This window comes from Glycine soja, chromosome 8 (assembly GCF_004193775.1).
Source record: "Glycine soja cultivar W05 chromosome 8, ASM419377v2, whole genome shotgun sequence".
NCBI lineage: Eukaryota > Viridiplantae > Streptophyta > Magnoliopsida > Fabales > Fabaceae > Glycine > Glycine soja.
This window is the reverse complement of record NC_041009.1, coordinates 42,718,361-42,736,790: the sequence shown is the minus strand read 5'-3', so window position 1 is coordinate 42,736,790 and position 18,430 is coordinate 42,718,361. Positions and strand designations below refer to the sequence as shown.

General features: G+C 31.9%; 4 protein-coding genes across 5 annotated transcripts; all 4 read left to right on the top strand.

The window, feature by feature from the left end:
• Positions 1-1,244: 1,244 nt before the first annotated feature.
• Positions 1,245-4,474, top strand: LOC114423337 (phytoene synthase 2, chloroplastic-like). The gene is made up of 5 exons (XM_028390061.1): positions 1,245-1,599; positions 2,070-2,120; positions 2,242-2,414; positions 3,215-3,450; positions 3,936-4,474. Exons 1-5 carry the CDS (start codon positions 1,245-1,247, stop codon positions 4,309-4,311), a joined length of 1,191 nt encoding a protein of 396 aa, XP_028245862.1. The 3' UTR covers positions 4,312-4,474.
• A 1,634-nt stretch (positions 4,475-6,108) lies between these two features.
• Positions 6,109-7,657, top strand: LOC114423336 (transcription termination factor MTERF15, mitochondrial-like). Its single transcript, XM_028390060.1, has one exon. The coding sequence runs from the start codon at positions 6,249-6,251 to the stop codon at positions 7,446-7,448; it is 1,200 nt and encodes a 399-aa protein (XP_028245861.1). The 5' UTR covers positions 6,109-6,248; the 3' UTR covers positions 7,449-7,657.
• Positions 7,658-10,958: 3,301 nt separating this feature from the next.
• On the top strand, positions 10,959-14,344 carry LOC114423334 (transcription termination factor MTERF15, mitochondrial-like). Its single transcript, XM_028390058.1, has 2 exons — positions 10,959-12,333; positions 13,767-14,344. Exon 1 carries the CDS (start codon positions 11,103-11,105, stop codon positions 12,312-12,314), a length of 1,212 nt encoding a protein of 403 aa, XP_028245859.1. The 5' UTR covers positions 10,959-11,102; the 3' UTR covers positions 12,315-12,333; positions 13,767-14,344.
• Positions 14,345-16,509: 2,165 nt separating this feature from the next.
• LOC114423333 lies at positions 16,510-18,214 on the top strand. 2 transcript variants are annotated; one of them, XM_028390057.1, is made up of 3 exons: positions 16,523-16,582; positions 16,730-16,862; positions 17,085-18,214. In XM_028390057.1, the coding sequence occupies exons 1-3, from the start codon at positions 16,580-16,582 to the stop codon at positions 18,020-18,022; spliced, it is 1,074 nt and encodes a 357-aa protein (XP_028245858.1). In that variant the 5' UTR covers positions 16,523-16,579; the 3' UTR covers positions 18,023-18,214. The 2 variants fall into 2 exon arrangements, 1 of the variants encoding a protein (XP_028245858.1); XR_003668831.1 differs by having other exon boundaries at positions 16,510-16,862; positions 16,948-17,123.
• The last annotated feature ends 216 nt before the right edge of the window (positions 18,215-18,430 follow it).

The following is an 18,430-nucleotide window of genomic DNA, read 5'->3' as shown; positions in this document are numbered from 1 at the left end:
TATTTTACATCTAATTTTTTAATTTTTATATATTCTATCATCACGTTAAAAATAAAATGATGTGATTTTGTTTATCTTTAACTTTTTTAAATAAATATTCATGTCAATTCTTGAAAGTGTAAAACGATAATAAATTAGTTCTTAAAAGATGAATAATTTAAATCTAAATCTCTAATGTATAAAAAGTACGATAAATTGATCACGTTGTTAAATTTGTAATATTATTTTGTTATTAAATTATATTGTTCAAGAATCAATATGTTATATTTTTATGATTAATTTGATATTAAGTTATAAAATTTAGAAATTAATTTATCATTAAACTATTTATATGATCAATTTATTTCATTTTTTTACATATTTAGATATTAAATTTGAATTTTCATTTTTGAGGGATCAATTGTTATCACCTGGTAATTTCAAAGATTAAAATGAGTATTTATCCTTTTTTAGACATGTAAGTAGTGATATAATGTGAAAAAAATTGAAAACTTAATAATATAATTTACGAAAATAAAATTTAAGTAGTAACATTTCAAAATAATGTAATTAAACCTTTTTTTATTTTAAGTCTAGCATATTTTTTCAATCATAAGACAAAAACTAATCTTTTATGATACTAAAATATAATTAAGAGACTAATGTTTCTTTACATACATAGACAAACTTTTGATTAAATTCTTAAAAAACTATGTTACGTTGCCAACCATGTGTTCATGCCACACCATGTCAGTACTACTAGGGTTGAATGTTGATGCTAAACGAGTCACTCAACCACATTTAACCCACATGCTACTAAACAAACAAAACCAAAAACATTGGTCCACAAATTCACAACCGTTAAAAAGTGGTCGACAGAGAGAGTGTGGGGAGTGAGAAGGAATAGTCTTTCTTGCATTAAAGACAAAAACAACTTGTTCAAGTTCCAGATTACTACACCACCGTCCATACATTTACATGTGTCAGCTAAGGTTACAACTGATCATGCTATTCCTCAGAATCACAAGAGATTGCCTTTGCATTTAGCCTTCTAATCACATTTTTCTCTATATCCTCGAACTCAAAATAATGGGCTGGTCCTAAAACTTGTAATAGCCTCACAAAAATCGACCTTTTTTCCCATCAATGTTACTTACAAACTACTCATTTTTTTTCTTCTAATTTTCTCCCTCTCTTTCCTTTTCTGGTGTGCACCTCTCATCACTTTTTGAGCCAATATTCAAAGGTGCCTAGTAGTGTTTGAGATGTCTGGTGTTCTTCTTTGGGTGAGTTGTGGACCCAAGGAGAACCCTATCTCCATTGTTGGTCTTGGCGGGAGAGGTGGCAGAAGCCAGAGGAGGTTTGGACTGTGCAATGGGATCAGTTTTGCAAGCTTTTCACCAGCAGTGGCAGACCCTTCAAGATCCTCAGAGGAGAGGGTATATGAAGTGGTGTTGAAACAAGCAGCACTGGTCAAGGAGCAGGACAAGGGTACAAAGAGAGCACTGAATTTGGACAAACCAACAATTGAAGGTGATTTAACCAATGGGGATCTGTTGAGTGATGCTTATGATAGGTGTGGTGAAGTCTGTGCTGAATATGCCAAGACATTTTATCTAGGTACTCTCTCTCTCTCTCTGTATGTGTGTCTTGTTTTGGCCTTTTCTTGTTTTTCTTAATCATCGTCTCTTGTTCCAATGAGTTTGTGCATTTTTAAAGTATATTATTATATCAGTTTCATATTAAGAAAATTCAGTCATTGACTAACAGTTCTGAAGAAGTAACCCCCTTCATGGTTCAAATTTTAGATTTTTCTCTTCTTTCTTGGTTGATTATAGAGGAATATTCACTTAAGAGAGAGATGTGTTTTATTCACTTTTGCCCACTGTACTATGCCTAAAAAATGCCTTCACTTTGTTGCAAAATGTATACTATAATTGAAATGGTGTTTTATTGCTAAGACAGTGAGGATCAAAAGTCCATTCAATGATTTCAAATTTTGGTGATTATCCTTTGTTGGTCTATTTGATGTTTCTTAGTTATGTTGTTGATGTCAATTTGATTGGTTCATTATGAACTGCAAATCTCAGGCACACAATTGATGACCCAAGAGCGCAGAAAAGCCATCTGGGCCATATATGGTATGTGTGCTTATCCTAATTGGCATGCTACAAAAGCTTATCCAATGAAGCTTGTGGTCCATTCTTTTTTATTTTTATTATTATTACTATTATTAAATTGACTACACTTTGTGCATTGCAGTGTGGTGCAGAAGAACAGATGAACTAGTGGATGGACCTAATGCTTCTCACATCACACCAAAGGCCTTGGACAGGTGGGAGCAAAGATTATCTGATGTTTTCGAAGGCCGGCCTTATGATATGTATGATGCTGCCCTCTCAGATACAGTCTCAAAGTACCCAGTTGATATACAGGTAGACAACAAGCCCGTAAACTGGACTCTGAAATTGAACCTTCTAGTTACCTTTCCTAGTTTGTGGGGAAAATAAATCCTTATTTACATCAAAATTCAAACTAGCCAACCCGTGTTCACGTCGGACGTCAATTATCAAAATGGCCAAAATAGAGCTTATAAAGGCTTGACAATCCTCACCTGATGAGTTAGTTTTTGGTGCTAAGTTAAACTCAGCCCAACTTCAAGATGGTATCAAAGATCGTCGTAGATCTAATATTGAGTCACCCTCAACTGTTCAAAAATCTACCTTGCAGCTTTCCAAAGATGTCCAATTCTAAGTGTGAAGAGGTTGTGTTGGACAATCTTTTTAGGTTGAGTTGGCCTAGATCAAATTCAAGAACAAGGAAAATGGTGGTGCTCAAAGCCACAAAACATGTGAGGATAATGTACTTGCTTGGTTCAGCTTATTTTGAGAAAAATGATTCCTATTTTTTTTCCTCTTTAAAACTTTCCGAGAAAGCTTTAAACCAGAAACAATTATTTTTCCTGGAATTACCAAACATGCCTAATTGTCTTAAGATACAGCCCCTAAAAAAATGATGGAATCTGGTTGTTTGCTGATGGATGAATTGTTATGACCTGTAGAAAGTAATGAGTGAGGAACTTGTGTTCTACAAGATAAGTGTTGAATTGTGTAATTTAGAGTATGTAGTGTTCAATTATGTATAAGTTACTTAGCATTTAGCAACAATAGGGGGTACTAGTTATTTTTATGTGCTAAAACTAATCCAATTTATACTGAAATCTCTGTATGAATAGCCATTTAAGGACATGATTGAAGGGATGAGGCTTGATCTGAGAAAGTCAAGATACAATAGCTTTGATGAACTCTACCTTTACTGCTACTATGTAGCAGGGACAGTGGGCCTTATGAGTGTTCCAGTAATGGGGATAGCACCAGAATCAAAGGCTACAACAGAGAGCGTTTATAATGCTGCATTGGCACTTGGCATAGCTAATCAACTTACCAACATTCTCAGAGACGTTGGAGAAGAGTAAGGATCTTTAAATGCAACAATATCTTGTATTTGAACCTAAATATAGAAGTTAGAATTACAACTCACCTTGTAGTTTAAGTATCAGTGACATTCGTTCTTAAAAACCTCAATTCCAAGAGACTACATTAAAAATCAACAACAAAAGAAGTTAAATTGACAATTCAACTTAACTTAGGACAGCATTTAATTTCAATTATCTATATAATTTAAGGTAGAATAAGGAGAAAAGGAAATCTTCAAATCAAAATGATATTTTTTTATTAAACCAAAAAAGTGATAAACTTTTCCTTTCCCAATGAGATTGATATAGTAGCCATGTAAAACTATGATTTATATTCAAAAAAATTCAGTGTAATAAAAATGCTTTGTTAGAGTTTTCATTAAAAAAAAGAAAAAAAGAGTTCTCTTACTTAGCCGTTTTGACCCTTAAGCAGTCAACAGAATTATGTTATCTAATTATTTCTTGTTCTTGATCATTATAGTGCAAGAAGAGGAAGAGTATATCTTCCACAAGATGAATTGGCACAAGCTGGCCTAACAGATGATGACATTTTTAGAGGGAAAGTTACCGACAAGTGGCGCAATTTCATGAAGGGCCAAATACAGAGAGCAAGGATGTTTTTTGATGAGGCAGAGAAGGGAGTTTCGGAGCTCAACTCTGCAAGCAGGTGGCCTGTATGGGCATCTTTGTTGTTGTATGGGCAAATCTTAGATTCTATTGAAGCTAATGACTACAATAACTTCACTAAAAGAGCTTATGTAGGAAAAGTTAAGAAGCTCTTATCACTACCTGCTGCTTATGGAAGAGCACTTCTAGGCCCCCAAAAGTTAACCAAAATGGTTACAAGAAGTATGTAAAAGTTGTTCCAATGAGCATCAAAAATTGTTTATGCTTGTAAATTCTGTTCACTAGAAATCAGAAAGCTACAAAAGTGTATAATCTTTTTCAAGTTTTAATTGTATACATCTCAAGTAAAAAATATTCATCAGAAATCGATTCAATATTCAATTTGCAAGTTAATATTTTGTTCTTGCCCAAGCAACATTAGTGAGAGAAGAAGAAAAAGGTATGCACGAGAGAAAGTCATCTTTTTATTTTAATTTTAAAAGGAGTTGAAATTTAGTATCAGAATAACTCATGTATATTGCTTCAAATAATTAAATTAGACCCTCTTGATAAAAAAAAGAAGTCATCTTTTTATACTTTAAAATTGTTACAACTTATGTGTCCCTAATAGTTTCAAACATAATAACATACACAAGTTTCACTATCTAAATAAGATAGAGAGAAAATGTTATGCACCAAAATATAAAGTAATTATATATTATCTTCCAATTATATCTATAAATTTTTAATTTTTATAATAACAATCTTAAAAATCCTACCTTTAGTTATTTATAATTGAATGTGAATGTAAATCTTTATATTATTAGTGTGTGACATAAACATTTTTCATTTTTAACAATGAAAGGTGTGACACAAATTCAATATAAAATCTTCATATTTACCTTCCTTCTTATTTTCACAATGAAAGGTGTGTATGTTACATTTCAATTCTCTACAACTACATCTTCCCTCATCATGATTTCACACTTCTTTCACTTTTTCTCTTTTCAATTTTTAAAGGATTCCAAAAGATTTTAAAAGATTTTTTTTTATAAAAAGTATCATGGTGTTTATTTAGGATTTTAAAATAATATAAATAAATGTTGTGATATTCAATCAAGACTTTTAAGATTTTTTTAAAAAGATAACAAAATTTGGTGGTATTTAGTTAAAATTTTTATAACTTATAAAAAGTCTTTTGATATTAAAAAATATACAAATTTTGATGGATTATTTTTTAAGAATGAATTCAATAGATTCCATCATACTTTTTAGTATAAAACATCTATTAAACAATCTCACTCAAACTCTTGAATCGTTAGACTTTTTTTTTTTTTTCTATTGGTTATCAAACTTCATTTTCTATCATCACACATACCTTTTTTCTCTTTTTTAATATTCTTAAAGATACATTCACATTTCTCTTACTCTTTTGTAGTAAAAAAAATGTTAAATATATTTTTCTCCCTACACTTTTTTCTATTGTTTTCTAAATTAAGAATTAATGATTGTTTTATGTGCTAAGACTAATCATACTTTTCTTTTATTGACTATGCTCATCACTTATTTGGACACAATCCTTTCCTTTTACTGAACCCTCAATTTCTTCATTCACATAATTCGATAATCCTTCTATCAATTTTTCAATCTTACTAATCTCTTATAGTATATAAGACAATATAAAATTAAAATCAATATAATTATTAAAAAGATTACAAAAATTATATTGATTTTTTTTATCCAAATCTATCATTTTTTATTAATTTTTCACTAATTTTTGTAATTTTAAATGTACTTTTAAAAATTTATAAAACTTTTTCAAATTTTATAAATTTATAAATTTAAACTATCATAAAAATGTTATAAAGACATTTGATAAATCATAATATTTCAATGTAATCTTTAAAATTCATAATAATATTTTAGGTTAAAATAATCTTTTAAAATCCTAATCTAATTAATCCCTAAATAATTTTTTCTAAAATTATTAAATATCAACTAAACATATTCATAAGAGTAATATTCCTTAATATAATATTCCTAAAATATTCACTGCAAGTGATGTCCTTCGTCTTCTCAGCAACCCCAGATATTCCAAAACCCAGTTACCTGTCTCCGTGGGAATAGGCTAGCTTCAGTGTTCTTAAGCCAAACCCGTCAACGTTCACTGAAATCCGTGAGTGAATAAATGGTTCCTAATTTTCTCATTGCAAGGTTAGCTGTATCACTCACACACCACAGAAGTACCCATATCCAATTGGGTTCTCTGCTGCAACACAAACGCAATGCTTTCCTTCTTTTATTCAATTCATTCACTTCAGGAACCTCTTCTGATTCTGAATCAGATGGAAACCACCAAAAAGGTGGCACCTTTACTGTGTCTTACCTCATCAACTCATGTGGGGTGTCCCCAACACTGGCCAGGAAACTCTCCAATAAGGTCAATTTGAAAACCCCACATGGCCCAAATGCTGTTCTTGATCTTCTCAACAACTATGGGTTTGACAAAATCCAGGTTGCAAAACTTGTTGAGAAACACCCTTTGGTGCTTCTTGCGGATGCAGAGAATACCCTTTTGCCTAAACTCAAGTTCTTACGTTCTATTGGGGTTTCCAACACTGACATGCCTAAGATTTTAATTGCTAACCATAGCTTGAAGAGGAGCTTGAAAAAATTCTTCATCCCAAGATATGAGATCCTCAGACGTGTACTTGGTGATGATCAGGAAGTCGTTAGAGCTATAACAAGTTCCCGATTTGGTATTAATTATGGTGACGCAATGAACTTGGTTCCAAACATTGAGGTTTTGAGGCAGTCTGGTGTGCCCCAAGCTTCTATCTCTTTCATGATGATCCATTGTGGGACTGTAGCCTACTGGAAGCATTCCAGATTTGTGGAAGCTGTCAACACTGCTAAGGAAATCGGGTTTAATCCTTTGAGAACAAATTTTATTGTGGCCATTGAAATGCTTCTGATTAGCAGCAAAGCAGTATGGGAATCAAGGTTTAAGGTTTATGAGAGGTGGGGCTGGAACCGTGAAATGGCTCTTCAAGCATTTCGAAAGTTTCCCAATGTAATGAGGTTGTCAGAGGAGGCATTTAGCAAGAAAATGAATTTCCTAGTGAATGATATGGGTTGGCCATCAGAAGAAATCGCTGAGTATCCTCAAGTTGTAGCATACAACTTAGAGAAGAGGATTATCCCTAGATTCTCGGTAATCAAAATCTTGAAATCAAAAGGTTTGCTTGAGAATAATGTATCCTTTAGTTCCATTATATGCATAACTGAAGAAAAATTTCTGGAAAATTTTGTGATCAGTCTTCAGAAAGATTTGCCTGTCTTACCAGACCTCTATAGAGGTAAGATCAAGCCTTCAGATGTAATGTAGTGTTTGACGGCTTTTGATGGTACTTATCCTAACTTCCAACTTGTCTATTTCAATGCTAAATTGGACTTTGATTTTATCTGCTTTAGCTTTTGGTGTCAGCGTCTATATAATTCTTTTTAGTGGTGATTTTCAATTCAATACAAAGGTTTGTTTATTTCTGTTGATAAAGCACAGCAGAATAAAAGAATACCATATATTTTGTAGGCTGAGGGTAATTCTGATGAATTTTATCTTGATGGTTACCCTCGTGTTTTAAATATGTTTATCTTATCTATAATGGGAACATTTGTTTCAGCTCAGTAGTCTACTAGTTTGTACTGTTATCACATAACCATCCTATGCTTTTTTGCCTTTCATTTTAACTAAAAGTCTCATGAAATAGACATGTCTACAGTTAAAAATGCGGTAAACTTTTTGAATGTCTTGGAGGAGTGGAGGAAGCCCCTTGTTATTTGTTAGAGCATGTGGAATGGATCAATAACCAATATTCATTTCAATGGAATGAAATTGTGCTACCATTATCATTCTAAGTAATGAATTATGTTATGGTGTCTTACTAGTGTATGATGTAGCCCCTTCAACTTAAAATTGTCTCTACATCTTGTTAGTGCACACTGCTTTTTGGAGTCATGGATGTTTGTAGATTTGAACAATGGTCAATTACTGGTAATCTTAACGATTTTGAAAGGACCCCAGTTACTTGGAAATTATAATAGTTTTAGTTAGAAATTTAGAATATCTAAGTGCTTACAGTTATATAGAAGTAGGAATTAGCTTAAATTAGGAGAGGGTAGAGAAGTGGGCATTCTGTTTTGCTTATATTTGAGAACTGAGCATCACTGCGTTATGCATTGGTGGTCACTGCGTTATGCATTGGTGGTCACTGTATTTTAATAAAACCAGAATAACATCTACGACGGTTATGTGTCAGTCCCCTATTCATTCATTTCCTGCTGGCAATGTTTCTGCATTGAGCTTTTCTGTTCATTATTCTTCCATTGTTATTCAACTACTCAGTGATCATATGCTGTAAACAGGGCTGTTTGATACAAATTATATTAACTTAAGTATAGAACTACAACATTTTCTATAATGTATGTCATGAAACCAATAATAACCAAGAAAATGAAAAAACAAAGCATTGTCAAGACTGAAACATGACGGCAAAAATTGAGAAACTACCAGGCATGCAAGCAAAATTAACAAAACTACTTCAAGTGTCATTTTTATCTTCAGCTGTCTCTTCAAAATTTGTAATTGAAAACATTTGAATAATAACGTAAAAACTAACTAAAAACCAAAAATGTATCATGATGATATAATTCAGTATTGTTTCTGTCTACATTCTACTGTTAGATACAGCAATGGAAGTGTCTTTTTCCCTCAGCATTCTTCTCTGATACATGATAGAGTCTCCATCCCTTATTTTTGCATGGTTTTGTTCCGTAGTTAAACTCAGAGGATCATTGCAGCTTGGCTTTGCAGATTGTTTAGGCAAAGGTCTTCAACCTGTCAGGACCCTAAAATAATTTCCCATAATGAAAGTCACTTGGAATTTAAAATTCACAATTTGAAAGCTAGAAACCTATGCTTACCTTATTCAAACGCATTTTTGTTAAACTGCAAAACTCTTGTATGTTGCTTTGGTGATCAATTTCCATTTTGATGTTTCTGAAAGACTACATTGTTGATATATGAAACAGCTTTTGCATTCCTAGATGGGTGTAGTCTTTCGTTGGTTTGTACGGTGGATGAGAGTAGGATAGTTGTGTGTTACTTTTATTTTGCTACCTTTTGCTGAACACACAAATCTGATTTTGAATTTGTTGCCAACTTAAGCAAACTTTTATTGTCCCTTGCCACGAGGTAGACTTCATGTGAACCTCCACTTCTTGTACGAACACCTTAGAGTGTTTTTGATTTTTTATTTTTTTTGGTATTCGTTTTTGGTTTAATAACCTCTTTTAGTTAAAATTTAAACTTGTTGTATTCAAATTTGTCGTATTTTGTTTGATTGATTAGAAGTTGACACGTGTAAAATTTTGTAATATGTAGGTTCTCATATTGTTTATATTATTGGTTATTGATTATTTATTGATTTAAGGAAAAAAATGATATTCATAATTCAAGGCAAAGAGAGTCTAGACTCAAATAACACTTACAAAGTATTTAAGTTTACATCACTTTAATGAGGTGAGTGAAAATTTGAACCAATAACTTTTCAAATATGATAATGTCTTGTTCTCGTCGACTAATTTCTTGGGCTAAATAAAATATTATTTAGTCAAATTTATAATATTTTAATGATTAAAGTAAATGAAAATATTTATTTTATATAAATCTTTATAAACTTAAAAATAAAATTATTAAGTTCATGTACCACTATAACTACATATATTATATGATATTATTATTTTCTTTAAATTGTATAATTTTACTGTTAATTTAAATATCATTATTATAAATTTTAACTTGAGTGTTATTATTATTATTACTATTATTTTAAATCATGTATTATATTTTTATATAGCATTTATATGTAATAAGTATTTTAATCTATGTATGCATTATGAGTTATTTAAATGCTACGTACTATCTAACTCAATTATTTGAAAAAAATAAAAAAGTAATAGGTTGTTTTAAATGATATATTTTAACTAATATTTGAGTCAATAATTTTTTTAATTTATTATTTTCTATACTTTAATTTATTCAAAAGTATTGCTTGTAAAATTAAAATATTATGAAAATAATCATTTATGTATGTTTGTAAAGTAATTAAATTATTTTATAATTTTATATTTCAAAATTACAAAAACATTTAAATTTAAGTGTAATATTAAATATAATATAATATATTTAATCATTTTAACATCCAATATTAAAATTCTATATTGTGCACAAGTATCATTTTGGCATCAAGTTTGATTATTAAGAACTTATTTAATAACAAGTTATATTTTTGAAAAATAATTTGATATTCAATTATAAAATTCATGAATTAATTGAAAAATAATTTGATATTAAATTATAAAATTCATGGATTAATTTATCCGTAGAATATAATTGTTGTATTTTTCTATATGGTTAGAGATTAAATTAAAAATTTTGTCTTTCAATTTTAAGAATTAAATTATCATCAATTTATATATACCTTGAGGAATTACAATGATTTTTTAGCCTTCTTTATTTCCTTCCTCTCAACTAGGTAAATATATTTTCTGTGCAAATGTTATACGCTAGAGAAGAAAAAATTGGGCTTTTTATCATGAGTAGTGTAATTTTTTAATTAATTACTGACATAAATATATTTTAAAAAATTACAAATATAGACAAGTTGTATTTTGAAAGAATATACTGAAACACGATTTTTCTTTTAAAAAGACGACTTATTCATTTTTGTATGTTTTCAAAATCCATCCATTTTGATAATTAATTAGAAAAATTGCACCACTCTTGTTAAAATAAAAAATAAAAAATAAAAACAAAAGCCAATAGTTTGAGAGAAAAAACCTAGCTACCTTGAAAATGATGTCCTTGCGCTGCGCTAAAGCCCACTTACTGGTCTCCGTGTCATTAGCTTACTGTGTTGTGCATTGCATTGCCCCTTCATCACATCATCAACAACATTCACTTCAATTTCTGAGTGAGTAAATGGTGCGTAATTTTCTTCTCATTGCAAGATTAACTACATCATTCACACACCACAGAAGTAACCCGATCCAATTGGGTTCTCTTCTGCAACACAAACACAATGCATCATTTTTTTTCTTCAATTCCTTCACTTCAGGAATCTCTTCTGATGCTGAATCAGACGATGAAAACCACCACAAAGGTGACACCTTTACTGTGTCTTACCTCATCAACTCATGGGGATTGTCCCCAAAACTAGCCAGTGAACTCTCCAATAGGGTCAATTTGAAAAACCCAGATGGCCCAAATGCTGTTATTAATCTTCTCAACAAATATGGGTTTGAAAAAACCCATCTTGCAAAACTTGCGGAGATAAAGCCCTCCGTCATTGCTGCAAATGCAGAGAATACCCTTTTGCCGAAACTCAAGTTCTTCCGTTCTATTGGGATTTCCAACGCTGACATGCCTAAAATCCTAATTGCTAGCCATCATATGTTGTTTAGAAGCTTGGACAAATGCCTCATTCCACGGTATGAGATTCTAAGTAGTTTACTTCGTGACAAAGGGGAAGTTGTTAGAGCTTTGAAAAATGCCCCATTTGGTTTTACGTATGTTGACATGATGACACACTTGGTTCCAAACATTAGGGTTTTGAGGGAATCTGGCGTGCCTCAAGGTTCCATATCTTACCTGTTGATGCATTCTGGGACTCTAGCCTACAGGGACCATTCCAAATTTGTGGAAGCTGTTAACACTGCTAAGGAATTTGGGTTTAATCCTTTGAAAAGAACTTTTGTCGTGGGTGTTGAAGTTCTTGCCAATAAGAGCAAAGCAGTATGGGAATCAAGGTTTGAGGTTTATGAGAGGTGTGGCTGGAACCGCGAAATAGCTCTTGGAGCAGTTCGAAAGTTTCCCAGTATTGTGAAGTTGTCAGAGGAAGTGTTTATAAAAAAAATGAGTTTCCTAGTGAAGGATATGGGTTGTTCATCAGAAGATATTGCTGAATATCCTCAAGTTGTAACGTACAACTTGGAGAAGAGGATTATCCCTAGATTCTCGATAATCAAAATGTTGAAATCAAAAGGTCTGCTCAAGAAAAATTTGCACTTCAGTGCCATTATTTGCATAACCGAGGCAAATTTTTTGGAGAAATTTGTCATCAATTTTCAGAAAGATTTGCCTTTCTTGCCAGATTACTACAACAGTTTGGCAAATCAACAGAATGTATTATAGGCTTTGAAGGCTTTTGCTGGTGATTGCCCTAACTTCCAGCTTTTCTCTTTCATTGATAAATTGAACTTTGATTTTTGCTGGTTTTTCCTTTTTGTGTCAGTAGTTTTGAGTTTTATTTTCCTTGGGTGGAGAAACTTTTGGTCTGATTTATAGCATATTGATTTTATAATCAAGTATATTAATCCATTTAGTGGTGATTTTCAATTCAACAAATTGGATTATTTTTTTTGTTGACGTACAACTCATGAAAGAAGTGTGCTCTATTGTAGGCCAGGGGTAACTCTGATTAATTTTATCTTGATTGATTGTTGCCCTTTTGCTCTTTTGTTTTAAATATTATGAAAATTTGTTTCAGCTCAGTAGTCTGTACTGTTATCACATACTTTTTGCCATTCATTTTAGCCAAAAGTGGCATGTGATAGACATGTCTACACTTAAAAAACTGCCATGAACTAAATTGAATGTCTTGCCGGAAGCCCCTGGTTATTTGTTAGAGCATGTGGACTGTGGAGGGTATCAATAACCAAAGTTTATTTCCGTAGAATCATATTGACTTTAGTTGTGCTACCATTACCTTATCAATTTTTAATAAATGAATGCGATTATGGTGTCTTACAAGTTATGATGTAGCCCCTTCGACTTAAAATAGCCACTATCTTGTTCTGCTTGCTGCTATTTGTAGTCATGGATATATATATGGATTTGAACATTTGTCAGTTACTGGTAATTTTTATGCATCTGACAGGGCCAGAGAGTAGTTACTAATTAGTTAGAATAGCTAGGTGGTTACAGTTTTAGAAGTAGGAATTAGCTTAAATAGGAGGAGGCAGTAGAAAGTGGGCATTCTGCTTTGTTTTTATTTGAGAACTAAGCATTGGGATGTGTTAGTACTCACTATATATCTTAATAAAATCAGAATAACATTAGGTCAGGGAATCCACATGTCAGCCCTACATTCATTTCCTCAGCTACAGCATTTTTAGGGTCAGCCACTACTCATGAATGGTGAGTATATGAATATGTTATAGTTCAACAGGTTCATGCGCTGACATGCACGATATACTCCATCCGGCTGAAAGTTAATTGAATTTATTTAATCGAGGATTAACTTAATTTTTTTCCCCAAATTTTCTAAAACTGTTATTTCCATAGCCTAATAACAAATCCCAAATGTAAGATTCCTGTAGATTCACAACATCAACACCTCAGATAACTATAGGAAGAATCACATTATTCATGTCTCTTCCAATATCAATCGAATATGGAGATTGTGACAGGCCAAAATATGTAACATATTTTCTGTTTCATATCTAAGGTTTACTGTTAAAAAGGAGGATTGGTGGGTAAAATTGCAGACTAGTTCAACTACTTATGGATCAGAAATTGTGACTGAATGCTTTTAGTAAGAAAAAGGAAACATATATTGACTTATTATTGATGCGTAAATCTCAGAATAATGAGCAATGAAGCACAAAGGATGCAGCACAATTTAATGCTTCAGATATGAGTTTGTCACTTTGAAAAGGGGTGAGTTATTCATGAATTACAGCAAAGCGTACCGCTCCACTAATATGATTGATAGATTATATGAATATCAAGTTTGTTGATTTGTTTCCTATATTTCCTTCCTCCGAGAGTGGACAGAGTACGTACTTTCATTAAGTATGCCTCAGTTATTTTTGCTCAAGTTGGCTGTTATGTTCTTGCCCACTTCTCAATTTAGGTTGGCACAAAGCTTGGTAATTTTACTGCTACCTAATGTTATACCATTATCAACATATCATGTGTTCTGAGAAATATGAAAGTGAAAGTAAAAGTAAATTACGATTTATTCAGTTGTTAATATTCAATTTTTAGTATCTATATTTGTACAGTGTTTTCCCCCCTATCATCTTGTGCATGTATTGATTTACAATGTTATGAGTGTGATTTTTGTACCATAAAGGAGAGAAGCTACAGGGAAGCCTGAACTGAAAGCAATATACATTTATGCTTGATAATATGAATTCAGTTAGAAATTCTTATTTTGATTGCTCTGTTGTTCATTAATGAGGATCCTATTAAGTAGTAACATACTCTCTTTAGCATCTAGAAATGGAGTGGTGGGTATGTGTAAATTGAATTGGTGCAAGCATGTATCATGTTTCAGGTTAGCCAAAGAAAAATTAGAATGGGAAATAAAATGCATTTGTTGTTCGAGGTTCATAAGTTCAAATTGCTTTGGAGGTTAAAATGTGGAGAAGATAAACCAGGACAAGAATGTTATATTATCATTAATGCAGAGAATTTGCTTTATGGGAGGCTCCATTAATGCATACCAGTTAGGCGATCTCATTAATAATAATTTTGTATTCATGACTTTGATTTAATTTTTTCTGTTCTTTTAGTACACATGTATCAAACCAATTCAGCGTTCTTCCAAAGTCATCACTAGTGTTGGCTAGCAACAGTAGAACATAGAAATTTCATGAGTTCGTAAAAAACATGCTTAATACCTAATGATATTTTCCCCATGTATCATGTATGCATGTGTCTAAGATGAAGAAGCACTACGAAAGCATTGGATTCATATAATTTGAGTGTTCAGTTTCCAATTTTGGTTAATTGTCAAATTTGAAACATGATCAATCAGTTGAACGTCGAAACTACTTTTTAAGAAGATAAATTCCCGTGGGAAAGGAGGCTAGGTCTCCCGGGTAGGAGAGGTATTTCCAACCATTAGATATGGTATTATTACAGACTCTAAAGCAGATGATTCAACAACTACTGTTAAGAGATGTCTTTTAAATTTGAAAAATGTTTTTTTGGTCCCTCTATCAAGACAATGCTAATTCAGCATATAATGAGATAAACATTGATGTGATTTGTGACATTTTTTTTGTGAGAGTTTTGTTTTTTGATTTATTTAATTTAAAAATGATTTCTAGTGCATAAAAATTGTTAGAATATATAAAGAAAAAAATTGTGAGTGTCTCTGAACATAAAATTAGCTTTGTTCTTTCTTCCTTTAACTTAAGTGTATTTTGATAAAAACAAAACAATAGATAGAACGCTATCCATCATTGTTCGCGATAGAAGTAGCTTGAGAGCAATGACTCTCATCCAATTAGTCAATTAGGCCATATAAAACACATTTCAATTAAGAAACCTAAATTAAATATATATAAAAAAATTATCCTTTAAACTTGAAATTAAGTCAATCTTGACTATGATAGAGAACTCAGGCAAGCTTCTGAGGTTGGATCATCATTCAAGCGTTGAGAGGGTTTAGTATGGATGGAGGGAGTGCTTTCTTTCCCAGCACTTTCTTCCTTCATACTCAATCTTTACACAAAAAAAATAAATAATAAAAGAGGGATTTTTTTTGGGGTCACACATCCAAACAACCCCCAATCCCCACCCTAATATGTGAGAACCACCTTGACAAATTCCACTCTACACACATCACTCCATCTACTCCAACTATTGTTTCATTGTCTAAAGTTTTTTTACATTTTCATTAATCACAATTTGACACTTGTGACTTTTAAGATAGCTGGGATAAAATTCAAACTTTTAAAAGATGTGAGATTTTGTGACTGATTTATGATTTTAAAAAAATCTTTACACTTTGAGTACATACAAATTAAATATATAAATAGTTATGCATAATAATTATTTTGATGTAAGTTTTTTTCTTGATTAATCTATTCCAATACTGTATATTTAAATATTTATTTTGGACATTAAGACTACCACTTTCTAAATTAGTTTACTTTTTATATTATTTCCCCACCCTTATTATTTGATAATTTTGCAATTAGTCTAAACTTAAATCATTATTATATGAGTATGTTATTATCTTTAAATTTAAATTAATTATAATTTATTTTATTTCAAATTATAGCAATTAGTTTTATTTTAAATTTAAATTAAGTGATTTTAATTATTATCTTTACATTCAAATTAAATGTAACAAAAAAATTCAAATTTTATCATATTTTGTTTTAACTTCTAATAAGTATTTTTTTTATTGTTTAAATTATAATACTACATTTTAAATTTAAATCAAATTTAAATGTTATTTTTATATAAATTTAATTCATAAAAAATATAATAAAGTTTTTATTTATTTATAGTTAAATAATTATATATAGAGCATATTTACCCAATTACCCTCAACATTTCTAGGGTTAAAATTGTAGTTCTGTTTCTAACTGTCCTTCCCTACCCTGCATATGGTGGTGATGAGGCAGTGTCTGAAATGTGAAACTTGATTAGGCAAAATGGTGAGTGAAAATGGTGAATAGATTCCTCATTCTAAAATTAACTTCATCTTTTCCATTCACCAAATCCATTTTCTTTCTCTGCTGCAACATACATAGCCCAATGCTCTCTTTTTCTTTAACCCATTCACTTTAGGGTTTGTTTGGTAGGATGAATGGAGAAGAAAAAACACCGGCTTTGGCTCCAAAGAGATTCATCAATCATCAGATACATCAAATGCTGTCCTTAGTCTTCTGAAAACCTACGGATGCTCCGAAAGCCAGTTCTCTGTCTTGCCAAGAGGTTACTCTCATTGCTCTTAATCAAATCTCACTACATTAAATTCTGTGAGCGAGTAAATGGTGTCTAATTTTCTTCTCATTGCAAGGCTGTCTGCATCATCATCATTCACACGCTACTAGAGCACCCATATTCCATTGGATTCTCTGTTGCAACACAAACACTCTGCTTCACTTTTTTTCTTCAATTCATTCACTTCAGGAACCTCTTTTGATTCTGAATCAGATGGAAACCACCATAAAAGTGGCACCTTTACTGTGTCTTACCTCATTAACTCATGTGGGGTGTCCCCAAAACTGGCAAGGGAACTCTCCAACAGGGTCAATTTGAAAAACCCTGATGGCCCAAATGCTGTTCTTGATCTTCTCAAGAATTATGGGTTCTGCAAAACAAAACTTGCAAAACTTGTTGGGAGACATCCTTTAGTGCTTGTTGCAGATGCAGAGAATACCCTTTTGCCTAAACTCAAGTTCTTTCGTTTTATTGGGGTCTCCGACGCTGGCATGCCTAAAATCCTGATTGCTAATAGTTCTATCTTGAAGAGGAACTTGGAAAAATGCCTCATCCCACGTTATGAGATCCTAAAGAGTGTACTTTGTGATGATCGGGAAGTTGTTAGAGCTTTGAGAAATTCCCCTCTTGGTTTTATATATGGTGACTTAGTGAATGCCTTGGTTCCAAACATTAAAATTTTGAAGCAATGTGGTGTGGCTCAGGCATCCATATCATTACTAATAACCATTGCTCTGTCTGCAGCGTATGTGAAGCATTCCAGATTTGTGGAAGCAGTCAAAACAGTTAAGGAAATTGGGTTTAGTCCTTTGAAAAATAATTTTGTCGTGGCTATTTCTGTGCTTGTAACTATGAGGAAATCAGTCTGGGATTCAAGGTTTGAGGTTTACCAGAGGTGGGGCTGGAACCATGAAATGTCTCTTCGAGCATTTAGAAAGTTTCCTGGTTTTATGATATTTTCAGGGGAGACTTTTACCAAGAAAATGAGTTTCCTGGTGAAGGATATGGGTTGGCCATCAGAAGCTATTGCTGAATATCCTCAAGTTGTAGCGTACAGCTTGGAGAAGAGAATTATCCCTAGATTCTCAGTAATCAAAATCTTGAAATCAAAAGGTGTGCTAACATGTACATTAGTTCCATTATTTGCATAACCGAGGAAAAGTTTTTGGAGAAATTTGTCGTCAATTTTCAGAATGTTTTGCCTTTCTTACCAGATGTTTACAGAGGTGTGATCAATCCTTCAAATGTATTGTAGTCTTTGAATGTTTTTATGGATATGGTTCTAAGTTCCAACTTTTTTTTATTTCAATACTAAATTGAAGCTTGAGTTTAGCCTTCTTTCATATTTTGTGCGAATATTTTGAGTTTTATTGTTTTGGGTAGAGGTCAAATTTATAGGATGCTCCAATGCTGATTATTTAAACTACTATATAAATCCCTTTACTGGTGACTTCCAATTTCAATAGCTTGGTTTGTTTATTTTCGTTGAAATCACAAAACACATTAAAAGAAAGATACCTATGTCTTGTAGGCCGGGCATAATTCTGATGAATTATTTT